Here is a 27,680-nt window from a genome sequence, read left to right as displayed (position 1 = left end):
TCTCCTTGCAGTCCAAGGGACTCTCAAGAGTCTTCTCCAACACCACAGTTCAAAAGCATCAATTCTTTGGCACTCAGCCTTCTTCACAGTCCAACTCTCACATCCATACATGACCACTGGAAAACACAGATTCTTAGATTCTTAAGTGTTCTGAATACGCCTTGTCCCCGTGGGTCCCCGCCCCCCTGAGAAGGCTAGAGTCCCTCCCCAGCACTAAGGTAGTTTCCCAGTGCTCCTGGGGGTGCTGCTTAGCTTTTTCGCAGTTGCTTCTTGTGTGGGGCATCCTTCCTTGAGACTTTTGCACTTCATTTTCCAGAAGGATTTCTGATCAAGGGCAGAGATGTTCACCCACTGAAAATTGAGTCAGGGGTTTTTCCCTGATTGCAAACCCTCTGGAGAGGGAATTCCGGTTTCTAAGTAGCGGCCGTTTTGGTTACGGTGAGGTTTGTGGAGCTGGTCGGAAGGTCTGGCTTGTGGTGTTGGGTGCGGGCTTGCGGGACAAGAGGAGGGTCTTTCTCTCTGGGGGTCAGGGATACCGCCGCCTGCGGGGAGTTTCCGTGCAGAGTGAGACCTGGTAGCTCGACCGTCACCGCCTCACTCCGCCCAGAAGTTACGATGGCGGCGCCCGCGCTGAGGGACCCGTCGCCTCAGGTAAGCGGGGCGTGCTCCGGGGTCTCCCCGGCCTGTTTCCACAGAGTTAAGAATGCCAGGGGTGAGAGGCGCCTGTGCACGTCACTCTACCCCCAGACCCTTGGCCCGGTGAGACCTTCAGGGGTCGTTTCTCTTTTTCCATGTGAGTGGGGCTTGGAGATGCAACTGAAGCTGAACCATTCAGGGAACCGGAGTCCAGCTTATTTCTGCCAGGAAGAAAGCTTGAGGCCAGGCCGCACCTGGAGAGGTGGGTGAGAGGTTGTACCTTCCTTCTTATGGCGCTGGGAGGTGGAGGGTTTGAGCACAGGATGGACGTCACCTGAATTAGGCTTTTAAAAACACTCCATGGCAGAAGCCAGCAGGATGTTGAAGCAATTATCCTCCCATTAAAAGTAAATTTAAAAAGTACTCCAGAGCTTGTTCAGTGGAAGCACGGACTTCAGGGGATGATGAGGTCACTGAGGCAGAGGGAAGACGTGACTGTTCCTGTCACTACTCGTAATAGATAGACAGAACTGGGAACAGAGGCACAGAGGAGTGGCTTGCCAGTCCGCCCGAGGTTCCCTGGCTTCTGGTACCTGGCAGAGGTCCAGTTGTGAGAAGAACTGAGCTGTCCTCAGGGAAAAGGAGAGGAGCCTGGCTCAGAGGATAGGGGCGGGCGGGCAGGCCTTATCCAGCGTGCGGGAAAGTGCGTGAGGCTCTGACACACTGCCATGGTCGCTGCCCTCCGCAGCCTGCCTTTTCTTACACATTCGAGGCTGAAGAAGCACTTTGGGCGAGTGGAGGTCGTTCCAATCCCTCACTTATTCTCACCCTCATGCACACATTCTCTGTTTTTGAGGAGGGTCTTGGGGCTCTTCACCTGACATTCTCCCAACCCTTTGTTTTTGGGACCCAGGAGAACCCCATACTCAGGGACCTGAGCGCAAGTCAGGTTCTCAGAAGGGGGTTCCCATTTCCTTCCACCCATGGTCTTGGATCCCATACCAGTATGTGGATGTTCTGTAAGGTGAGGACTAGCTGGTTTAGGTTAAGTGCAGGTATCCTTCCTTTTCAGTGGGAATAAAGAGCAGGGAAGAGCAGGATTTAGGCTTAAATGACTGCCTGTGTATCTTGGAAGCAATGAGAGGTTCACATCAGAAAACAGAAGCTTTCCCAAAAGACATAGGCTGGCTGAGCAGATGAAAACATGTGCATGTATGCACTTCCACGTAACCACATCACTCTGCTTCAGTTCAGTGCAGTTGCTCAGTTGTGTCCAGCTCTTTGCAATCCCATGGACCTCAGCACACCAGGCCTCCCTGTTCATCACCAACTGCTGGAGTTTACTCAAACTCATGTCCATTGAGTCGGTGATGTCATCCAACCATCTCATCCTCTGTCAGCCCCTTCTCCCACCTTCAATCTTTCCCAGCATCCGGGTCTTTTCCAGTGAGTCAGTTTTTCGCATCAGGTGGCCAAAGTTTTGGAGTTTCAGCTTCAGCATCAGTCCTTCCAATGAACATTCAGGACTGATTTCCTTTAGGATTGACTGGTTGGATCTCCCTGCTGTTACTCTGCTTGAACTACCCACCCCCCCAATTGTATGTAATTATTTTATATTGTTGGGTTAATCAGGTTAGGCTTGTCATTGTCTTTTATTTTTGTCTATTGATTATGAAAACTGATAAACATCTATTTTACTGTTGTGGGAGAAGAAAAGGTTTTCTTCCCAGGTCTAAGGTGGCTCCACCTGATTGGGCAGTAGTGCAGATGTGTGGCAGGTTAGATGGTGGGTTCTTAGGAGTGAGACTGTTCATGGTTTTATTCATCCCTGTTCTACCAGGGCAGTGTGACCTCTGAGGATGTGGCTGTGTACTTCTCCCAGGAGGAATGATGTCTTCTTGAAAAGGCTCAGAAACACCTGTACCTTGATGTCATGCTAGAGAACTTTACACTTGTATGCATGCTGGGTAAGACCCTCACACCCAACCCTATCCTCTTAGCTAGGCTCTGCCTTTCTCCTTTTCCCCAAGGGCAGCTGTGTCCTCCTCACGTGTGGACTATGGGCACTACTTTCTTAAATTCCTTGGTCATGTGCCGCAGTCACTACGGTTAGGCAGAGTGCATCCCTACTCCTCAGTGCCATGACACCTGAAGCCCCAAAGTCTTGCAGGGAACCATTCAGTTTCAGTAGTCTTACAACCCCAAGGCCCTTTCCCAAGATTCCAATGTCTCTGTATCCACGGTGGCACCTGTCAAGCACTGCAGTCAGCAGTGAGTAAAATTCCTATTGCTCCGCACCTTTCCCAGCATTTGGTGTTGTGAATGTTTGGATTTTGGCCATTCTTACCAGTATGTAACAGTGTGTATTTTTTCAGTTGAATTTGCATTTCCTTGCTTCTTTGTATATTTAGTTATTTTTCATCTGTATATCTTCTTTTAACGTAGTGTCTGTTAAGGGAGTTTTCTCATTTAGTATTTGGGTTTTTGTTTTCTTAGTAAATTTTAAGTGTGTGTTTTTTTAACATTTATGTCCATTTTGAGTTAATTTTGTTGTGAAGGGTATAAGGTTTGTGTCTAGGTTGATTTTTTGACATGTGATGTTTAGTTGTCCTAGTACCACTTATTACAAAAACTTCCTTTTTCTCCATTATATTGTGCTTGCTCATCTGTCAAAGGTCAGTTGAGTGTATTTTGGGTTTATTTCTGGGCTCTCAATACAGTTCATTAATCAATTTCTCTATCCTGTAAACAATCCCATATTGGCTTGATTACTTTAGATACTAAGTCTTGAAGTTGAGTGGGATCAGTCTGCCAGCCTTGTTCTTCAGTAGTGTGCTGTTTATTCTGGGACTTTTGTGTCTCTGTATAAACTTTGGGATCAATTTATTTAAATCCACAAAATAACTTGCTGGGATTTTGATTTTGATTGCATTGAATTTATAGATGAAGTTGGGCAGAACTGACATCTTGATAGTGGGTCTTCCTATTTATGAACATAAAATATCTATTTATTTAGTTCTTTGATTTCTTTATTAGTGTTTGTTTTTTGTCCACACTGCTCAGCTTGAGGGATTTTAGTTCCCTGACCTGGTATCCAACCCAGGCCAACTACTTCAGTGAAAGCATGGAGTGGTAACCACGAACCACCAAGGAATTTCTGATTTCTTTATCAGAGTTTTATTGTTTCCCCTCATGTATATCTTGTCGTGCATATCTTGGTAGATTTATAACTTAGTATTTCTCTCCCCCCCCCCTTTGACGGGGTGCTATGTACATGGTTTTTAATTTCAAATTCATTTGTTCATTGATGGTATTGACATGATTGGTTTTTGTATATTAACCTTGTATCCTGACACCTTGCTATAAATTGCTTCTTTGGTCCAGGATTTTTTTTTTTAATCTACTTTTTTGTTTTTTTATGTAACTAGTCATGTCATCTGAGAATGAAGAGACATTTATTCCTTCCTGATCAGTATAACCTTCTCTCATTGCCTTTGTTTTGACTTCCAGTATAAAATTGAAAGGGAGTTGTAAAAGGGAACATCCTTGCCTTCTTCATTGTAGAGGGAGAGTTTCTAGTTTTTCTCTTGTAATTGTGATAGCAGGTAGAGGATGTTATTTAGATCATCAGTTTGAATATATTTTTCTGTTTTTAGGTTATTATGAGATTTTTATCATGAATGACTGTTGTATTTTGTCAGAATAGGTGAGATGATGAGTTTTTGTTTGTTTGTTTTTTCATTTATTTCACTGCACTGGGTCTTAGTTGTGGTATGTGGGATCTTTAGTTGCAGCTTCAAACTTAGTTGAGGCTTGTTGGATTTAGTTCCTGGACCAGAGATTGCACCCAAGGCCCCTGCCTGGGAGTATGGAGTCTTAGCTACTGGGCCACCAGGGAAGTCCCCAAGAGTTGGTTTTTAACCTGCTGATGACATGGATTATATTAATTAGTTTTTAAATGTTAAATCAGCATTGCATTCCTTGGATCCTTTTCAGGTGGTCACAGCGTATAATTCTTTTCCAACAGTTTTTGAAACAGTTTACTGGTAACTATGTTGGGATTGTTGCAACTATGTTCTTGAGAGGTATTGATCAATAGTTTTCTTGTAATGTCTTTGTTTTGGTATTTTCTCATGAAATTGGTGTGGAACTATTTCCGGGTTTTTGTTTTCTGAAAACAATTAGAGAATTGAATAATCTCTTTTTTAATGTTTGTCAGATTTGACTAGTGAAGCAATCCGGGCAAATGGCATTCCCAGAAGATTTGGAAGTGTATTCATCATTGAGTCAGTTTCTTTAATAGAGGTAGACTCATTCAAACCATCTATTCTTGGTAACTTTGCTTACATGAACTCTGTTTTGATACTAATACAGTTATTATTTTTGACTGTTCAGTATGTGGGACTGTGGGACTCAGTATGCAGGAATTTGATGTGGGGTCAAACACATGTTCCCTGCAATGGGGGCGGGCTGTCTTAACCACTGGACCACCAGGGAAGTCCCTACTATTAATCTGTACGCCTGTTTGTGGCATTTAAAGTGGGTTTCTTGGAGACAGCGTATAACTGAGTCCTGTTTTTTGATCCAGTCTGATAATCTTTCTTTTAATTGGTGCATTGAGCCTATCAATGTTTAATATATTGATATAATTGGATAAACATCTAACATATTTGTTACCATTTTCTTTTCATTGCCCTTGTTCTTCCTATTTAATCTTCCAGTCTGCTTTTTGTAGTTTTAATGAAGCATTTTGTATGATCCTTTCTCTCTCCTTTGTTAGCATATCAGCTATCCTTGTTCCTTTTCATTTTTAATGTATTTGCACTAGAGTTTCCAATATTTATTTAAAACTAATTCAAGTCCACTTTCAGGTGACACTTTATGGCTTCATGGGTAGTTTAAATAGCTTATAATTTTAAAAAATACTAATTGTTTTCTCTCCATTATATTGTTGTTCTCATTTGTTTCAGTTTTATATAAACATACATATATGAGTGTGTTTGAAAATGCATGATGGAGTACATTGTTGCTGGGTTTTTGTTTTGTTTTTGTTTGTATAAACTGTTATCTGTTAAATTGGAATACACAGCTTTTTGGAATAGATACAAAAATGGGAATCTTCTGCATGAAAAGATGCTCAGTATCAATAATGGTCGTGGAAATGCAAGTCAATATCACAATGAGATACCACCTCACACCTGTTATTATATCTGTTATGAAAAAGACAAGAAATACATATTGGTGAAGATGTGGAAAAACGGGACCCCTTGTGCACTGGTGGTGGGACTGTATATTGTTGCAGCCCCTGTGGAAAGGAGCATGAAGAATCCTTATAAAACTAAAAACAGTACTATCATATAATCAGCAGTTCCATCACTGTGTATTTATCCAAAGGGATTGAAATCATCATCATCTCAAAAAGATGTACCCCATGTTTACTGCTGCATTATTTATAATCTCCAAGACTTAGAAACAACCTACATGTCCATTGATAGATGACTGGATGACAATCGTGTCATATATATGGAATACTATTCAGTTTTATTCAACCATAAAAATAGAAGGAAAATTTCCCATTTACAACAATGTGACTGGATTTTGAGGGCAGTGTGCTAAAGTGAAATAAGTCAGAGAGAGAAAGACAAATCCAGTGGTCAATCCTCAGTTTCCACAGAGGATTGGCTCCAGGATCCCATGCATATGCTGAAATCTGTGGATGCTTAGGTCCTTTCTGAAGTTTCCCAGTTGTGGATTCATTCAACTAAAGATCATTTAGTGTTCTATTTACTGAAAAATATCCCTGTATGAGTGAATCCAAGCAGTTCTAACCATGGTGTTCAAGAATCGTAAAAAATTGTAAAAAAAAGTAAAATAAAAATCGTAAAAAATCGTAAAATAAATAAAATAAAAAAATCAACACCACCACCAAACTCAGATGCAGACAACAGATTAGTGATTGCCAGAAGAGAAGATAGGTAGATAAAATGAGTGAAGGATATCAGAAGTTACAGACTTCTAGTTGAAAGATGATTAAGACTTGTGGATGTAATTCACAGCTTAATGACTTTAGTTAACAAAACTGAATTGTATATTTAGAAGTTTCTAAGTAGAAGTCGGCTAGGCTGTGGAAGATTTGGAACCCTTGTGGTATTGCTGGTGGAAATGTAAAATGGTGGAGCTGCTATGGAAAATGGTATGACAAAATCTTAAAAAATTAAACATAGATTTAACATATAACTCAGCAATTTCACTTTTAAGCATATACTCCAAACATTTTAAAGCAAGGACATGAAGATACATTAGTACAGCCATGTTCATGGCAGCGTTATTCACCATAGCCACAGGTCAAAACAACCCAAATGTCCATCAACCACTGAATGGATAAACAGGTGTTGTATACATACACTGGAATATTATTCAACTTTAAAAAGGAAGGAAATTTTGATACCTGCCACAACATGGGTGAATCCTGTGAACAACATAAATGTACTCTATACTTTTAAAGAATGTACTTAGAGATGGCTAAAGCAGCAAATTTATGGATGTTTTTAAAAAATAGTAAGTTCAGTTGGTTCAGTTCAGTCGCTCAGTCGTGTCCGACTCTTTGCAACCCCATGAATCGCAGCACACCAGGCCTCCCTGTTCATCACCAACTCCCGGAGTTCACTCAGACTCACATCCATCGAGTCAGTGATGCCATCCAGCCATCTCATCCTCTGTCGTCCCCTTCTCCTCCTGCCCCCAATCCCTCCCAGCATCAGAGTCTTTTCCAATGAGTCAACTCTTCGCGTGAGGTGGCCAAAGCACTGGAGTTTCAGCTTTAGCATCAGTCCTTCCAAAGAAATCCCAGGGCTGATCTCCTTCAGAATGGACTGGTTGGATCTCCTTGCAGTCCAAGGGACTCTCAAGAGTCTTCTCCAACACCACACTTCAAAAGCATCAATTCTTTGGCGCTCAGCCTTCTTCACTGTTTATCACACCCATACATGACCACTGGAAAAACAATAGCCTTGACTAGCCGGACCTTTCTTGGCAAAGTAATGTCTCTGCTTTTTAATATGCTATCTAGGTTGGATATAACTTTCCTTCCAAGGAGTAAGCGTCTTTTAATTTCATGGCTGTAGTCACCATCTGCAGTGATTTTGGAGTCCCAAAAGATAAAGTCTGACACTGTTTCCACTGTTTCCCCATCTATTTCCCATGAAGTGATGGGACCAGATGCCATGATCTTCATTTTCTGAATGTTGAGCTGTAAGCCAACTTTTTCACTCTCCACTTTCACTTTCATCAAGAGGCTTTTTAGTTCCTCTTCACTTTCTGCCATAACGGTGGGGTCATCTGAATATCTGAGGTTATTGATATTTCCCCCGGCAATCTTGATTCCAGCTTGTGTTTCTTCCAGTCCAGCGTTTCTCATGATGTACTCTGCATATAAATTAAATAAGCAGGATGACAATATACAGCCTTGACGTACTCCCTTTCCTATTTGGAACCAGTCTGTTGTTCCATGTCCAGTTCTAATTGTTGCTTCCTGACCTGCATACAGATTTCTCAAGAGGCAGGTCAGGTGTTCTGGTATTCCCATCTCTTTCAGAATTTTCCACAGTTTATTGTGTTCCACACAGTCAAAGGCTTTGGCATAGTCAATAAAGCAGAAATAGATGTTTTTCTGGAACTCTCTTGCTTTTTCCATGATCCAGTGGATGTTGGCAATTTGGTCTCTGGTTCCTCTGCCTTTTCTAAAACCAGCTTGAACATCAGGAAGTTCACGGTTCACATATTGCTGAAGCTTGCCTGGAGAATTTTGAGCATTACTTTACTAGCGTGTGAGATGAGTGCAATTGTGCGGTAGTTTGAGCATTCTTTGGCATTGCCTTTCTTTGGGATTGGAATGGAAACGGACTTTTTCCAGTCCTGTGGCCACTGCTGAGTTTTCCAAATTTGCTGGCAAATTGAGTGCAGCACTTTCACAGCATCATCTTTCAGGATTTGAATAGCAAAAGTAGTAAAGGTGAGCTAATTCTGCCCACAGGATCAACACTTCAGGAAATGATATTGGTGTAAATAAAGTGATGAGTTTTTTAAAATTTGGTTGCTTCTTACCTGCCTTTTAAGCATTTAAGAAAATGTGATATTTAATAAAAATGCTTGGTCCTTTGCATATCTACCAGTTTTGCATCTGCAGAGTCAAGCAACCATGGATCAAAAATATTAAAAAATCCCAGAAAGTTCCAGAAAGCAAGACTGGTATCCTCTATGGATTTTGGAACCAATTTCAATCAATTATTAAGTGCCTGGGTAGCCTTAAGTCCATCCATTTATAAATTTGAAATTTCCTGAGAAAGCTGAGACCCCTCTGTTCATGATTGGGTCCAGGCTGCTGCACGAGCCTGGCTGGCCTTTCCCCTGTTTACAGGGAGTGTATGTGAGTCTGCTGAGACTTTAAAAAGGAGCATCTACATTTTCCACCAATATTTCCATTCCAGCCATGGCTCTTTACTTCCTCCCGCTTTCCCCTCTGGCAGATTCTTCTTGTACCAAACAGAGTACTCCTCCCCACTACACGCTCAATTTAGTTCTGCCCTTCAGCACATCCCTCTTCAGGATTCATCTGACAGTAAAACCTGCTCTCGTGATCTGAGCACAAGGCTTGATTCTGGTCCAGGCCTCAGGGTCCCTCCTCAAACTCCAGACCTGGAATCCAGTTGCTTATGTGCCACCTCCACTTTGGGGCATCTCAAAATCCCCGTATCCAAAATCCAACTGATAATCTGCCCTGAATCCTGTTTCTCCCACCAAATTCCCCATCTCCATTCTCCTAGATGTTTGGGCAAAAAATCTGAGTGGTTATTTACTTCGATCATTAAGATCCATCAAGAACCTGCATTAATCTCCAGGCTACCGCCACTTCTAGAACTGTCCACCGCCAGAACTGTCCTCCTGTGCCTCCTCACTGGTTTTCCCCCCTCCACTTTCATCATGCCTTGTCCCACCCAGTCTGCTCGCCCTGAGCAACATCTCAAATACTTTGAAAACCACGGCTCAGAGTCCCTGCTCTCTTCCAACGTCCATGATTCCCAGGAGCCCCCGACTGAAGACCCAGCTGCTTGGACTGCCCAAGTGTGCCTCCTTTCACACTGCTTCCTGCGGACACGAGAGGGAACCCAGGTTTCCAGAATGGTCTTGACTGGGGTGTGCCTCCAAGGCTTTGAATATGTGTGTCCGTCTGCCTGTAACACTCTTCCACATTTCATCATTCCCTGTCAGAACTGGGGACCCTATGTCTATAACTGCCCCGCTGTTCTGGAAATAGGAGCATGCACTGCTATAGCCAGAGCTGGAGACCCTTCGTTTTTAAGTAGGGTTAAGGTTGAGAGTCTGGAGAACCGACATTCACCTGGGCCTGGGCCTTCAGCGTGGCCATGGGAAGGTGTGGGCGGAGCAGTGCCAGGGCTACGCGGGAGATGTGAGGTAGCCCTGAGCAGGACACGGTGGAGACACTACGGCAGCGCCCACATTGAATGTCAGACCCACCACTGTGCAGTGGGGACCTCGAACCTCCGATCCAGCGAATGGTATCAAAAACAGTCGTAATAACCGCTATGTGCCAGATGCCGGAAGTCCCACCCCGACACGTTGCACGCTCTCGGAGCGACTCTTCTGGTTGTTAGCTCATCCCCTACGCAGTCTGTGACCTACTGAACCCGTCATTCTGGGAAATGTTTCCATCTTGGCGGCATCTGCAGGGATGGTTGGCCCATTCTGATATCCGGAAATTAGCTAAGTGGTATTGTGGGCAGGCAAGGATGAAATACATTAAAGATAAGAGCAAAGCCTATGGTTAATGGAGTAAAAGAAGAGGCCTTAAACTCAGGATTCTCAACATAAAAGCGGAGACATGATTACAGTCAAAATGTTAAAAGAGCGTTGGCACAGCGCTTAGTTTTTGTTCTATTACATGTTTTGTCTATATGACTACCTCTGTGAAAATCTTGGAAAGAACTTTTAACTGCACTGAATCTTAGTTGTGTCATGTGGGATCTAGGTCTAGAATTGGAACCCGGTCCCCTGCAGTGGAAGCACAGTGGCCTAACCACTAGTCAGCCAGGGAAGTCCCAGTGCCATTCTAAATATTAGTGGAGATGAATGATTTCCTCAGGAGGCACCTGACTCAGATCAACCAACCCCTTTACTTCTTGGGCAGAGGAATCCTCAGCTCCCAGTGCCTTCTCCTGCCAGCCCCTCCATTTACACCACAATTTCTTGCCCTGTATCTCTGACCATGACCACTTCCCCTTGCTGCTGCTACTGCTAAGTCACTTCAGTCGTGTCTGACTGTGTGCGACCCCGTGGACGGTAGCCCACCAGGCTCCCCCGTCCCTGGGATTCTCCAGGCAAGAACACTGGAGTGCGTTGCCAGTTCCTTCTCCAATGCATGAAAGTGAAAAGTGAAAGTGAAGTCGCTCAGTTGGGTCTGACTGTTTGCGACCCCATGGACTGCAGCCTACCAGGCTCCTCCGTCCATGGGAGTTTCCAGGCAAGAGTACTGGAGTGGGTCGCCATTGCCTTCTCCCTTCTTCCCCTTAGTTACACCCAAATATCAAGAATCTTTACATGAACTTTACTAAATCATCATCTTTCACCCTCCCACAACAGCACTGCTAGGCCCACAAACTTCCCCTGAGACATAACCAAGACTGATTGTAGATCTCACAATTTTAATGTACTTTACAGCTCTACCAAGATAATATTACTGATCCCCCAAATTACAGATGTTTTCTTGGCTAATGCCATAAAAAAACAGCAAACCTAATTATGGGCCGACCTGTAAAAACTCCTTTTATCTGGACTTAGGGTCCTTCTCTGGACTTCCCTGGTGGCTCAGATGGTAAAGCGTCTGTCTACAATGAGGGAGACCAGGGTTTGAGCCCTGGGTTGGGAAGATCCCCTGGAGAAGGAAATGGCAACCCACTCCAGTACTATTGCCTGGAAAATCCCATGGACAGAGGAGCCTGCTAGGCTACAGTCTATGGGGTCACAAAGAGTCAGACATGACTGAGTGACTCACTGACTCTCTAATGGGTACTTTCTTAGATTCTGTATCTGTCAGTTTGGCAGAGACTAATCACAGGGCCAACCTCAGAGCTAGAGTTGTGTTCCTATTGCAAATAGCCTCCCTGGAGCACACCATTCAAGTGTAGATTCAGGGCTCTGCCACCTGCCACTTACACACAAGGGAATGTTTCTCCTGTCCTAAATCAACCCAGGGCCAGGAACTAGATGACTAGGGAAAGGACTATTTACCCTAAAACCTGTGGAAATCATTCAAACCAGCCAACCTTAAGCTTTTTACCCAGCCCTGCCTTGCCTTTCCTGCAGAAACCCCAACAAAGCCTGTGTTCTAGGAATTCCCATTCTTTCCCCTATTTCTCCCTCCCAATTACCCTGGTCACCAAATATGGGGATATGTTATTAGAAACGGAAAGGACCAAATGAATAGAAATGATGGGCCAAACTTAATGTGTTATGGACACAATATTAGTAATTGCACAAGTGTCAAGAATGCGTGAATTCTTCAAACTTTCTGAAAACTGCATAAACTGATACAAAGGAGGATTAAGTATGTCGATGTTAATGGGATTTGTGAGAAAGCTTATATTTTAAAAAACTATTAGCCTAATTTAAGACAGTAAAGATTCCTATTGCAAGCCAATTGACAAGAGGTGGACTCTCTTCTGAGTTATCAATACAAGGTTCAAGAAAGTTGTATTAAAAATAAAAGAATGAAAAAATATAGAAGAATGGTTAACATAAAAACAAAAATCGGTATCATTTTTTTCAGGTTAACATTTAATAGAGATTACTGTTTATAACTGACTGGAAAAGAAAAGGGGGCTACAGAGGATGATTGTTGGATGGCATCACCGACTCAATGGACATGAGTTTCAACAGACTCTGGGAGATAGTGAAGGACAGGGAGGCTTGGCATGCTGCAGTCCATGGGGTTGCAAAGAGTCAGACATGACTAAGTAACTGAAAATCATTGTTTATAAATTTGACCTATGACATGCAAATTAACAATTCCTGTATAAGACACTCTGGAGAAGGAAATGGCAATCCACTCCAGTATTCTTGCCTGGAGAATTCCATGGACAGAGGAGCCTGGCGGGCTCCTATTGCAAGCCAATTGACAAGAGGTGGACTCTCTTCTGAGTTATCAATACAAGGTTCAAGAAAGTTGTATTAAAAATAAAAGAATGAAAAAATATAGAAGAATGGTTAACATAAAAACAAAAATTGGTATCATTTTTTTCTGTTCTTCACTTACTCCATATCCTGTGCTTGAGGAGAGCATGTGAAATGCTGCTCTGATACTCCAGTGTTTGTCTTTATACTGGTGCCCTTGCCTACTGCATATATCGCTTACATCAGCAATCAAACGGGCTCTGCAGGGCTGGAAAAACCATGCGTTCAGGAGGCCTGTGCAGTTGGTAACAGACCAGTTACATGCCTTATGAAGGTAGTCGGGAGACAGATCTGTAGGTTTGCTTCTCCACACTCTGATGCCGTGAGCTAATGGGAATAAGGTCTAGGGGGTCTTAGTGTGCTAATGGGCTTCCCAGGTGGCTCAGTGGGTAAAGAAACTGCCTACAATGCAGGGGACCCCAGAGACATTGGTTCGATTCCTTGGTTGGGAAGATCCCCTGGAGGAGGGCATGGCAACCCACTCCAGTATTCTTGTCTGGAGAAGCACATGGACAGAGGAGCCTGGCTGGCTACAGTCCATAGGTTGCAAAGAGCTGGACACGACTGAAGTGACTGAGCACAGCATATTGCTTTTACATGTTAAAAAAGTACTATAAAATGAATGATAGTTTTCTCACAAACTTTAAAATAAACAAAGGAAACCATTGAACATGTGTATATTAACTTTATAAAACAACAGTAAAATAGATTTGATAATTTTGGAATTAAGTAAGATTAAAGACTCATAATTTTGGTATGTAATAAATGCTATTGGCAGTTGAATGTAGATATTTACACATGTATGTACATTATATCTAGACTTCATTAAAATTGCTGGGATTTCCAATTACAAAAGATTGAGTAAGACTTTAAAAAATAGAGCACACTCAATTATCCAGAGATAAAGACCTTTTAAAAAAATAAGCTATTAGTATTTAAAGTCAGAATATTTTGAAATTATTTGAGTGAAAACAGCTGATAAAAATAAGTTTTAATTATTTAAATACTTAATGTTGGCCATTAGAAATGGATAATATATTTCCTTTTAGGGTTAATTAATACCCAACACTTAAGAGGTCCCCAAAATATTCACAAATGTTGAGATAAATATTTGAATGCCACTGAGAACAGACTCATAGAACAACAAGCACATTAGCAAACAGTGTTTTCCTTGCCATACAGGCAAAGCAGAACTGAGAGATACGCGTGTCCTTGATAATGAGCACAAAGGGGCTGAATGCTGGAAAACATGTGGCCAAAAGGACAGAGGTGTTCACCATCCACTGCCCTGGGTTTGCAACTAGAGTCATCCAAATTGTCAAAATGATGTAGACTGTATAGAATGTAACAAAGGAGCTTACCAGGACCAGGACAGTGCGTGTGGCTCTGCCCTCACAGGAAGGTCTGGGGGAGACTCGGTGGCTGCAAATGCGTTGGATTCGCCGTTTGTGTCTGCCCAGGAAAAGAACTATAGAGCTACTGGCCCAGACCATAAAACCTAAACTCAGAATATCAAGGAAAAAGTACATGACTGTGTATAGTGAGCCCAGAGAACCCTCTGTCATATACCAAGAACAGTACCCGTAATTATTTCTCGTACTGAAGTTCTTCTCATTCAGTGGACCCTTTACTATGATAAGAATACAAGAATTTATCAAGATATGCCCAATCCAGCAGAGGAAACAGCAGAAGGCAATGAATCTTAGAGCTCTCATCTGGAGTTCCATCCACCTCCAGATACTGGGCTTGAGCTTAAGGGCCTGGAAGCCATTGAAGAGGCAGGTGGTGCTAAAGGAAACTCCCGTGGCTACTCTGTGGAAATAGAAGACAAGTTTACATCCAGTGTCATCCAGGAAATACCTCCATCCGAAAGCTGCCAGTGTCTGTGGTATGCCTTTAGAGAAAAGAACTGTGGCATTGGCGATGACCAGTTGCATGAGGATTGGGTCTATGGGCCTTAAATTATGTCCAGTGAGCAAAGTGAAGTTATAAAGACAAAAGAGGGAGATGTTTCCCATGAGGCCAATTCCTGTCTGAATGAGGAATATAGTCCCCATTTCCAAGCTGGCAGAAAACATCACATCAGTGCCTAGAGGGCGCTGGTTTTACTGAAGTTAGAGGAATGAAGAGTGAAAAGGATGAAAAGAAGTATGTCATAATCACCATGTCCCTCAATTTTCAATATTAAGCCTGCATCTCATATAATCTCACGTTAAGTGGGCACTTAGAATTTTTGCTCATGTGTGCAAAGGCAATGGAAATGAAGACTACGATCATGAAGTCATCTGCTGGTGAGTGGAAGTGGCCAAATGCACAACAGGAAACTCTGAGGCTGCAGAGATGTGTGAGGGAGTTATCTGTGCACTGATACAGATCTTCCGCCACAATACACTCTGAGAAGAAAAATGTAAGATATAAAACACGTGTATGTTTCCAATTTTTTCTTTTTAAGAAAGTAGAGGAATATGAATCGAGGCAAAGATTTCACAGGATAGAAGGATAAACTAGGCTTCATGAAGTAGTTTTACACATATAAATATGTCACATAATTGTTGAAAAATATTAATCAAAATTAGATATCAAGATTCAAATAAAAAATTTTCCCTGGTTGTCCATCAACATGATGTTCTATGTGTACTTGTAAAAAACATCAGAAGTTACACAGAGGCATATATGAAAATAAAAGTATCTATAAGGTATATTAAACATTTGTCCATACTCACATTTTGCCAGTTATTTGGCATTAATTATTAGAAACATATGCAAAGTGTATTAATATAATTGGCAAATAAGACTTTCATCATAAGGCAAAAGAATATACAAATATTTTAAATGAAAACTCAAAATTCTACACATTTTCAAAGAAATAAGGCATGTATTAATAGTACATAATTTTAAGACATGTTCCAACCACCCCCCTCCCCAACTGAGTCTGTCTAGACACTGAACAAGTCTATGGTTAGCAAATGTAAGCTTTTGAATGGATAAACAAGGTCCTACTGTATAGCAAAAAGAACTATATTCAGTATCCTATGATAAATCATAATGGAAAAGAATAAATAAATATAAATATATATATATATATATTTGCAGTACAGCAGTGATTAGCATTGTAAATCAACTATACTTCAACTTTAAAAAAAGTCTATGGTAACAACCATCTAAAATACCAAGATTATGATATCTAAAGCCATTTCTTGCTAATAGCGAAATATCTTGGAGATACATAATGCTTCTGGTGTGGGGCAGAAAACACCCAACCTGTCCCTATAACGTCTTGTCAAACACAATAGTTAGCCATATGTTTCTTTAAATCATTGTCCCTGACACTGGAGATGAAATGAACCTTACTTTTCTCTAAATAAAAGTTAACTTTCATCCAAGAACAGAACTTTAAAGGCATATTAAGACAGATTGCATTTAACCCAACATACTCTCTCCCCCGACCCCAAAACAAAACACAGACACCAGATGTCAGCTCAGCTGCTGGGAGCTCATCTCTATCTTATTTTTGGCCGTTTGCCTGTAGCATGAAACCTTGACAGTGAAAACTGTGTTGAGTCAGAGACAAAGGAGAAAGAGAGATGTCAGGCGGTCTCAACACAGGTGAATGAGGGTAGCACTATGCTGAGGGTATCCTGAAAAAACCCTGTCCTGCCTGCTGTATAGCACAGGGAACTCAGTGTTCTGTAATAAACGAAATGGGAAAGAATCTGAAAAGTCTATGTATATGTATAACCGAATCACTTTGCCGTACACTTGAAACTAACACACTGTAAATTAACTATACTTCAATATGAAATAAAAACATTTAAAAATCTGTCCTGAATGTGTATGCATTACAGGTGTGTGTATACTTTTATATTCCAACCCCCTGAAACAGAATTTTTTTTCCATATGGACGACTGAATTTTCTAATGAAGCTGGTCTCAAAATCTGACACTTACCTGAAACACACTGCTACTTACCTGACTGGTATTTCCCATCAGCACAGTAGGTGCCTGGGCAGCAGCTGTGCAGGTGTGAAAAGGGGCATCTCAACTCTGAAATAAGGCTTTGTGTTTCTATGACCTCATCTCCTTGTTGGGAAGTGATTATCATGTCACCTGTAATAGCGGTGACAAGGTCTGCAAAGGGAATGGTGAGTCTCTGTGAAAACCATCTGTGAAGTGTGCACATAAGCAAAGCGATTAAGGTGAGAGAGGCATCTAACAGAAATGGCAGAAACAGAGGAGTGAAACCACTTGTTCAAAATGAACAATAATCCCAGTGGAAGTTAAATGGAGGACATCAAGGTCCCGTAAGTGGGAGAAGTTGTACACATGGCTGTGTGAAATTTGTAGTCCCTGTTTTAGTCTTGTCTTCAAAATACAATTGTTGTTTTTATGGCTGAGACTCTAGGGTAGTCAAAATGAAGGGAAGACAGAGAGTGGTTCTAACAGATAGGAATATTACAGAGACACCGAGTGCTTCAAGAAACATTCATTCTATAGCTTATGTGGGTCACACCCGTTCCTGGGGTGCAGAGGATAGGTCAGCACACAAACCATTACAATGATTTTGCCACCTTGAAATTTTTATCCTGGTTGAGGGAAACAGACCATAAGTGAGGCACTCAAGTTATTATGCTGTACATTATTATATGCTGATGGGTTGTATGCAAAAGAGAAAAGGACAGGAGCATAGTAAAACACAAGAATAGGCGTGGGTCACAAAACTGAAACGGATGTTTGTAGTAGGACTCAGACTGATGATGCTATTTTAGAAAATGCTTTAGTAATGGAAATCAACCCGAAATATTCATTGGAATGACTGATGCTGAAATTGAAGCTCCAATACTTTGGCCACCTGATGTGAAGAGCCAACTCACTGGAAAAGACCCTGATGCTGGGAAAGATTGAAGGCAGGAGGAGAAGGTGGTGACAGAGGATGAGAGGGTTGGATGGCATCACCGACTCCATGGACATGAGTTTGAGTAAACTCCGGGAGATGGTGAAGGACAGGGGGGCCTGGCGTGCTGCAGTCCACGGGGTCGCAAAGAGTTGGACACAGATGAGTGACAGAGCAAGATGAGAAAAAACAGGGTAGCTTCTTCCTTTGCCGTTCTCTTTCTGTACATATGTGCATGTACTCAGTCGCTTCAGTCATGCCCAACTCTGCAACCCTATGGACTGTAGCCTGCCAGGCTTCTCTGTCCATGGGATTCTCCAGGCAAGAATACTGGAGCAGCTTGCCATGCCCTCCTCCAGGGGATCTTCCCGACCCAGGGATGGAATCTGCATCTCCTGCATTGCAGCTAGATTCTTTACCTACTGCTGAACCACTGGCGAACCCTCTATGTAACACAGGGATAATTCTTTCATCCCTGAACTTGGGTGAAATATTTTAATAATGGACCTTTATTTTTGATGTCTGTGGTAGGGTTTTGTTCTTAATACTTTTTAGAAATTTAAGGAAGTTTCCTTCTAATTCTAGTTTGTTTTAAAAATTTCAAGAAAGGTTGAAATTGCCTAAATATTTAATTCACTTAGGTTGATTATATAAAAGATCTCATTTCTTACTAAGCAGTGAAACACATGAAACAATTTTTCCATTTAAAAAATTTTGACACAATTTCCAACTTACAGGAAAGCCACAAGAATTTTAAAAATATATACTTGTGAACACTTTTTCCAAATTTAATAATTATCTTTTGCTGCATTTACTTCTTTTTTCTTTCACCAAACACACATCGTATATGTATATGTTTATATATACATATATATATCTTCTGAACAACTAGCATATAATTTAAATTTTTCCTATATACCAATGAGTACTTCAGTGCATAATTCCTTTAGACTTAGAGAACTTCTTATACATAATCAGAGTTTTGTAATAAAATCAGGAATTTCAATATTGACACAATACTATTATTTAAACAACATACATATTACATTATCATTTGTTCCAATATTCCTCTTCATATTTTTCTTTCTGTAGGACCAAATGAAATTAATGCATTACATTTAGTTTCCATGTTTCTTTATAAAAGTCCTTTCACAAAACAGTTCCTCAGCCTTCAACTGAGTTCTTTGGACCTGTCGTTTTTTACATGACAGGCCCACTAGTTTGAAACTTTCCCCTCTATTTCTCTAATGTTTTCAACTTATCTGAATAAGTTTCTAGATATTTTGCAGGGAAAATGTCTCTCACAGTTTTGTATAGGAGAAAGATGTTCGTATTTTTCAAAACTGATTATTTTTGTCACTTAAATTTTGTCAGGCTTCTAGACTTTAAACATAATACTTTCCCCATTATATTTAATAATTAATTAGGAGATATTTTGAAAACATATAAATATCCTGATCAATGACAAATTTCTATCACTAGTTTTAAAAACAACTGAGTACTTTCTAACTCTCAGTCTATATATTTTACCTGACCCTAACTGACCTCCCATTTCCTCTACTAATCATTCATAAAGTTTCATTCATTTATTCACATACACATGAATTTGTGGATTCTTATATTTAATTTTTTTTCTCATTGCTCCTTTAGGACAATTTCTTATTGTCCAGTCAGTACAGTGCAGTCACTCAGTCATGTCTAACTCTTTGCAACCCCGTGGACTGCAGCACACCAGTCCTCCCTGTCCATCATCAACTCTTGGGAGTTTACTCAAACTCATATCCATTGAGTCGGTGATGCCATCTAACCATCTCATCCTGTCGTCCCCTTCTCCTCCTGCCTTCAGTCTTCCCCAGCATCAGGGTCTTTTCCAATGATTCAGCTCTTCACATCAGAAGAGCTTCACATCAACTCCAATATTTGGCCAAAATATTGCAGTTTCAGCTTTAGCATCAGTCCTTCCAATGAACATTCAGGACGGATTTCCTTTAGGATGGACTGGTTGGATCTCCTTGGAGTCCAAGGGACTCTCAAGAGTCTTCTCCAATGCCACAGTTCAAAAGCATCCATTCTTCGGCGTTCAGCTTTCTTTATAGTCCAACTCTCACATCCATACATGACTATGGAAAAAGCGTAGCCCTGACTAGATGCGCCTTTGTTGGCAATGTCTCTGCTTTTGAATATGCTGTCTAGGCTGGTCGTAACTTTTCTTCCAAGGAGCAAACATCTTTTAATTTCATGGCTGCACTCACCATCTGCAGTGATTTTGGAGGCCCCCAAAATAAAGTCTCTCACTGTTTCCATTGCTTCCCCATCTATTTGCCATGAAATGATGGTACCAGATGCCATGATCTTAGTTTTCTGAATGTTGAGTTTTAAGCCAACTTTTTCCACTCTCCTCTTTCCCTTTCATTGAGAGGCTCTTTAGTTCTTCTCTTTCTGCCATAAGGATGTTGTCATCTGCATATCTGAGGTTATTGATATTTCTCCCAGCAATCTTGATTCCAGCTTGTGCTTCATCCAGCCTGGCATTTGCCATGATGTACTCTGCATATAAGTGAAATAAGCAGGGTGACAATATACAGCCTTGACGTATTCCTTTCCCGATTTGGAACCAGTCTGTTGTTCCATGTCCCATTCTAACTGTTGCGTCCTGACCTGCATACAGATTTCTCAGGAGGCAGGTCAGGTGGTCTGGTATTCCCATCTCTTTCAGAATTTTTCAAAGTTTGTTGTGATCCACACAGTCAAAGGCTTTGGCATAGTCCATAAAGCAGAAATTGATGTTATTATGGCACTCTCTTGCATTTTCGATGACCCAGCGGATGTTGGCAATTTGGTCTCTGGTTCGTCTGCCTTTTCTAATCGAGCTTGAACATGGAAGTTCACGGTTCACGTACTGCTCTTCACGTATTATCCATTGTTGTCAGTGATAATCTTCCCCAAATGCCCTTGCCATTCCGCATTCCCAAATCAGCGACTGTGGATTCTGCCAGTGTTTGGTGTCATCAGTGTTTATTTTATGCTTTCCTCTGCACTTGGAATGATCTGTCATTAAGGTTTTAATTTTCATTTCCCTTATGACTGATAGAGTGAAAACACTTGAACATTGTGTGTGAAACATATAATGCACTTGCTTCAACATAAAATTTCACGATTTGTTCATTGTACTCAGAATATGTGAATTACTGTTCATTCAGGAACGATAACCAAAGTATTCATTGGTCCAAGGGTTTAATGTTCCCAATTTAGTCTCAAAACATTAAAAAGAAAATGTGTACACATGGAGAGAAAATATTTATAAAACCAAGATAAAGGAATCTTCACTCATAAAGAATATGAACTAATTCCTTAGAAAATCTATCTCAAACTTGACTGTAAAATTATTCCCTTGAGATCAGAAATCAAAAGAAGACGGCCACTCTCTGCACTGATACCACATGGTGCTGGAGGTCCTACTGGAGGTCTTGCCTCACACAGTAAAGCAAGACGACAAATACGTAAGAGCCCTCAAAACTCCAGCTCTTCCCACAGATGTCATCTTGGCTGTGAGTTCTGCTGGGGACACTCTTTACTATTTCAACCCACCCTAGTCCACTGTCCTACTCCTGTTCTGTTTTCCATAAATAGAAATACAATGCAAGCTAGTAACTGAGGTGCTCTGTTGATTGTATGTTTCTAGCAACTACAGTTTAAGTTCCATGAGGAGAATTTGAAGTTTTGGATACTGATAGATGGCAAAAAAAAAAAAGTCCTTGATCCACAGAAGAGATACAATAAATATTTGCTGAAACACAGTATTCCCATTGACTTATACCAACCTGGAAACTCCCTTTGCTCTACTAACACTATTTCTGCTTTCAACTTCAGAAAACTTCCTGCACTTTGGGAAACAATCAAACGATTTTTGTGTCAAAACTCTCCTGATGGTTCGACATCCATTGGAGTCACGTGTTCACCTCCATTACCTTACTTGGATCTCAGTGTCCTCTGCTTAGCTGCCCTTGAGATTGTTTTCCACTTTCATTTTTCCTAGTTAAGCTGTTCCCCAGCTACTTCTGTAACTCCCACTGGAAATTTTTAGTTGGAAATTAATAGTTTCCAGTAATACACACAAGTCACAAATGCTTTCCACAGTGTCCACTCCTCTTGCACATACTGTCACTGCAATTACAGGTGAAGTGATAATCACTCCCCATCAGGGGGATGACATCATGAAATCAAAATCTTTTCCCTCGGGCTAAAATATCCACTTCCCACTTCTGCACAGATGCTACCCCTGCAACGCAGAGTCCTGACAGCAAATTCCCATCAACTAAGTAACACTTGTCTTCAGATAACTTTCACATTCTTAGAAGGAAAATATCTCAGGAAATCTAACAATGCCTATTTGGGCTAAAATATTTATGTCTTCTGAGTTTGAAACAAAAGTATTTTTATATTCATGTATGTTGAAAGTTTGTTTGCTGAGAAAATGAAGTATATTACCACCATTATCCACCTCTCCCCTCCCAATTTGAGCCTGCTCTGAAGTCATCTCTCCCTCAGCGAGATTTCACTAACTGAAATATGAGGGGAAAAAGTTATACCATAAAGTCTTATTTCTATAAATCTTATATGAAATACACCCCAAATTGGAGGGGTTTTGTAAAAGAGGTAAAAGTGGGTGAGGAGACCATACATATATACATATGTAAATCTCAGAGTATTCAGGTTTTCAACATCTTTCAGAGTTTAGGTTAGCATAAAGAATTACCAGTTGTCAAATTAATAAGTCCTGGGGATGTAATATACAGCATGATGACGATAGTTTTTCAGTCGCTAAGTCATGTCCAACTCTGCAACCCCATGGACTGTAGTCTGTCAGGCTCCACTGTCCGTGGCGTTCTCCCAGCAAGAATACTGGAGTGGGTTGACATTTCCTTCTCAAGTAGTTAATAATGATACTATATTTGAAAGTTGCTAACAGTAGATCCTCAGTCCATAGTTCATCAGGCACTCTATCTATCAGATCTAGGCCCTTAAATCTATTTCTCACTTCCACTGTATAATCATAAGGGATTTGATTTAGGTCATACCCTAATGGTCTAGTAGTTTTCCCTACTTTCTTCAATTTAAGTCTCAATTTGGCAATAAGGAGTTCATGATCTGAGCCACAGTCAGCTCCCAGTCTTGTTTTTGCTGACTGTATAGATCTTCTCCATCTTTGGCTGCAAAAGAATATAATCAGTCTGATTTCAGTGTTGACCAAGGCTATGCTATGGTTTTTCCAGTGGTCATGTATGGATGTGAGAGTTGGACTGTGAAGAAAGCTGAGCACCGAAGAATTGATGCTTTTGAACTGTGGTGTTGGAGAAGACTCTAGCAACTTAGATGTCCATCAGCAGATGAATGGATGAGAAAGCTGTGGTACATATACACAATGGAGTATTACTCAGCCATTAAAAAGAATACATTTGAATCAGTTCTAATGAGGTGGATGAAACTGGAGCCTATTATACAGAGTGAAGTAAGCCAGAAAGAAAAACACCAATACAGTATACTAACGCATATATATGGAATTTATAAAGATGGTAACAATAACCCTGTATACGAGACAGCAAAAGAGACACTGATGTATAGAACAGTCTTTTGGACTCTGTGGGAGAGAGAGAGGGTGGGATGATTTGGGAGAATGGCATTGAAATATGTATAATATCATATATAAAACGAGTCGCCAGTCCAGGTTCGGTGCACAATACTGGATGCTTGGGGCTGGTGCACTGGGATGACCCAGAGGGATGGTATGGGGAGGGAGGAGGGAGGAGGGTTCAGAATGGGGAACACATGTACACCTGTGGCGGATTCATTTTGATATATGGCAAAACCAATACAATATTGTAAAGTTAAAAAATTAAAAAAAAAAAAAAAAAGTCCCTTGGACTGCAAGGAGATCCAACCAGTCCATTGTGAAGGAGATCAGCCCTGGGATTTCTTTGGAGGGAATGATGCTAAAGCTGAAACTCCAATATTTTGGCCACCTCATGCCAAGAGTTGACTCATTGGAAAAGACTCTGATGCTGGGAGGGATTGGGGGCAGGAGGAGAAGGGGACAACAGAGGATGAGATGGCTGGATGGCATCACTGACTCGATGGACGCAAGCCTGAGTGAACTCCGGGAGTTGGTGATGGACAGGGAGGCCTGGCGTGCTGCAATTCATGGGGTCGCAAAGAGTTGGACACGACTGAGCGATTGAACTGAACTGAACAGTAGATCGTAAAAGTTCTTATCACAAGAAAATTGTGATTATGTGTGTTGATGGATGTTAACTAGACTCACTGTGGTGATCATTTCCCTATACATGTGAATGAATCACGCTGTACACCTGAAACTAGTGTGATGCCACATGTCAGTTATGTCAATTTACACAAAGAACTGTTAGTTGTAAACATGCTTAATTTATTATGGTTTGTCATAGCAAGTGAAAGGTAAAACTTCTTTCAGAGGAATTTGATCCAAAATAATGTATGTTATAGTTGAAAATAATAGAATGTCACCTCAAATTCATTTGTGTTTTTCTGATGATTTGTGAGCCGTATGTTAAAAGTTTTACTTTTTCTTTTTTTTTTTTAAGTTTTACTTTTTCTAAGGACTGCCCCTTCATACATATTAGCAGCATTTCTTGGTCGTTTTTTTAACTGTATAGTGTCAACACTGAGGTGATTACTGATACTTTTTTATGTCCTACTATATTCTATTCTAATTAATATTTTAATAAATATTTTAGTTAGACTAATTTTAATGCATGGCCTGTTCCTTCTGCCTTCATTATTACATTTTAATGAAATAGTCTTTTGTCTGTGGCATATACAGTATTGATGTACTCTATCAAAGATTATAAAACTATAGTCAGTATTTTATCTATGAGATTGGTTATTCATCATTTTAGGTCCTGTAATTTATTATTTCTTTAGGTCCTGTTTTGAAAGCTCTCTAAGGTGTGAGATAAAAATTTACCTCTAATTTCAACCTCTATTCTTCTAATACTGTGTGACAAAGTGAAATACTTAATTCCCCAACTAATTAAAGATACTGCAGTCATAGGGCTGCAAAGAGTCAGACATACTGAAGCAATTTGGCAGGCACGTGTGGACCTTAGCTTCCTGACCATGGATCAGATTCATAGCCTCTGCATTGGAAGGTGAAGTCTTAACCACTGGACCACCAGGGAAGACTTTGCCTTTGTTAAGGAAAAATTCTTTTCATTGCAAGTTTCAAATCTTATTAATTTTTTTAACTATTTTTAAGTTGCAGGGAAAATTTAGAAAGATTTTTGTTTGAATGATATTAAACCATATATTTACATAAATGAAGGTTCCCACGTAGCTTAGTCAGTAAAGCATCTGCCCGCAATGCGGGAGACCGGGGTTCATTTCCTGGGTTGGGAAGTTCACCTGCAGAAGGAAATGGCAACCCACTCCAGTATTCTTGCCTGGAGAATTCCATCGACAGAGGAGCCTGGCAGGCTACAGTTCAATGGGATTGCAAAAGAGTCGGACACGACTTAGCACTACCTTTACATAAATGAAATGATTTGCAATATTTTAACTCTTTTAGTCTACAGTGTACCTCTACTGATGTTCATTTTGTCCTGAAGTCAATATATAAAATTAGTCCCTACTTTTGTTTCAATATCCCTTTATCAATTTATAGAATAAATACTCTCTTCCTTAACTTCCTGAAAACTTAACCACTTACTTAAGCTAAAGTAATCCCAGATGTTTGGGAAAATTTCCTTGCTTGATGGTCTGAGAAAATGTTCCAGGCACCTTTTATTTTACTTTTTTTCTTTCTTTTTTTTTAAGATACATGTTTTCTTTCAGTAAGGAACTGTTTTTGTGAACACAGTTGTATAATGGGAATTGGAGTTGGTCAAAGTCTGTAGATATGTTAAATGGAATGGTATACAATATATATTTATGCTTCAGATAAAATACAGCTCAAGTTAATGATAATTCTTTCAAACAAATGTAAAAGTATAAAATTTTCTCTTAAACTCTTTGCAGTTTTGTTTTTTCTTAGTTTCATTTCAGTTGAGTTCAGTCGTTCAGTCTTGTCTGACGCTTTGCGAACCCCATGGACTGCAGCACACCAGGCCTCCCTGTTCATCACCAACTCCCGGAGTTTACTCAAATTCATGTCCATTGAGTCGGTGATGCCATCCAACCATCTCATCCTCTGTCATCCCCTTTTCCTCACACCTTCAATCTTTCCCAGCATCAGGGTCTTTTCAAATGAGTCAGTTCTCCGCATCAGGTGGCCAAAGTATTGGAGTTTCAGCTTCAACATCAGTCCATCCAATGAATATTCAGGACTGATTTCCTCTAGGATGGACTGGTTGGATCTCCTTGGAGCCCAAGGGACTTTCAAGAGTCTTCTCCAACACTACAGTTCAAAAGCATCCATTCTTTGGCACTCAGCTTTCTTTATAGTCCAACTCTCACATCCATACATGACCACTGGAAAAACCATAGCCTTGACTAGATGGACCTTTTTGGCAAAATAACGTCTCTGCTTTTTAATATGCTGTCTAGGTTGGTCATAACTTTCCTTCCAAGGAGTAAGCGTCTTTTAATTGCATGGCTGCAGTCACCATCTGCAGTGATTTTGGAGCCCCCCTCCCTCCCCAAAATAAAGTCTGCCACTATTTCCACTGTTTCCCCATCTCTTTGCCATGAAGTGATGGGACTGGATGCCATGATCTTAGTTTTCTGAATGTTGAGCTTTAAGCCAACTTTTTCACTCTCCATTTTCACTTTCATCAAGAGGCTCTTAGTTCCTCTTCACTTTCTGCCATAAGGGTGGTGTCATCTGCATATCTGAGGTTATTCATATTTTCCCCAGCAATCTTGATTCCAGCCTGTGCTTCATCCAGTCCAGCGTTTCTCATGATGTACTCTGCATATAAGTTAAATAAGCAGGGTGACAATATACAGCCTTGACGTACTCCTTTTCCTATTTGGAACCAGTCTGTTGTTCCATGTCCAGGTCTAACTGTTGCTTCCTGACCTGCATACAGATTTCTCAAGAGGCAGGTCAGGTGGTCTGGTATTCCCATCTCTTTCAGAATTTTCCACAGTTTGTTGTGATCCACACGTCAAAGGCTTTGGCATGGTCAATAAAGCAGATTTTGCAATTAGTATTTTAAGATAGTTGGAAATTTCTTAGTTTAGAGGAAGCCACATTTTCCAACTATCATAAAATACTAATTTCAAAATATTTATATACCTGTTTTTATTAATATGGTCATAGGAAATTTTAACATCTTTGAAGGTATTTTTACTTTGATATATAGTTCAGTTGAAACATATAGTCCAGCCGTGACCCTACAGTGGTTAGTACTCTGTAGTGTGAAATATACAGACCAAACTTCTTCTTCTTTTTGCTGCACCGAGAGCTTGCAGGTTCTTAGTTTTCTGACCGGGGCTTGAACTGGGGTCCCAGCAGTGAAAGCACTGAGTCCTAACTGCTGGACCACCACGGAATTCTCCACCAACTTTTTTAATGACATGTTTTTATTGCTGTATTTGCTGTGGTTTTTTAGCATAGTCAGGGTGTCCCCGCTGGACCCCCACCCCAACCCAGCCCCACCCCTGCAGCCCGCGTTAGAGTATGAGGGAAGCCTTTCTAGGACTCCCTTGGCTATCTCAGACTGGACATGACACAGATGTGGGCTAAGTGAAGCTGCTTCAAGGAAGAATTCAGTCATAGAAAGTTCCTCAGCCTTCAGTTCGAAGGCCCCCAAGCTTTTCTTTAAGTATTTATTTGACTGAACCAGGTCTTAGCTGCAGCACACAAGATCTTTCGTTGCAGCCTGTGAACTCTTAGTTGCAGTATGTGGATCTAGTTCCCTGACCAGGACTTGAGC

At 40.9% G+C, this 27,680-nt stretch overlaps 1 protein-coding gene across 1 annotated transcript; it reads right to left on the bottom strand.

The window, feature by feature from the left end:
• Window positions 1-52: 52 nt before the first annotated feature.
• VN1R1 (vomeronasal 1 receptor 1) lies at window positions 53-27,378 on the bottom strand. The gene has a single exon (XM_070771894.1). It carries the CDS (start codon window positions 14,958-14,960, stop codon window positions 14,016-14,018), a length of 945 nt encoding a protein of 314 aa, XP_070627995.1. The 5' UTR covers window positions 14,961-27,378; the 3' UTR covers window positions 53-14,015.
• Window positions 27,379-27,680: the final 302 nt, after the last annotated feature.

The sequence above is a fragment of the Bos indicus genome, chromosome 18 (assembly GCF_029378745.1).
Source record: "Bos indicus isolate NIAB-ARS_2022 breed Sahiwal x Tharparkar chromosome 18, NIAB-ARS_B.indTharparkar_mat_pri_1.0, whole genome shotgun sequence".
Taxonomy (NCBI): Eukaryota; Metazoa; Chordata; class Mammalia; order Artiodactyla; family Bovidae; genus Bos; species Bos indicus.
The sequence above is the reverse complement of the archived record's forward strand: the minus strand, read 5'-3'. Positions and strand labels throughout refer to the sequence as shown.

Coding starts and splice junctions, on each gene's coding strand:
- VN1R1 (XM_070771894.1), bottom strand. CDS start 14,960: ATGTTTTCTGCCAGCTTGGAAATGGGGACTATATTCCTCATTCAGACA.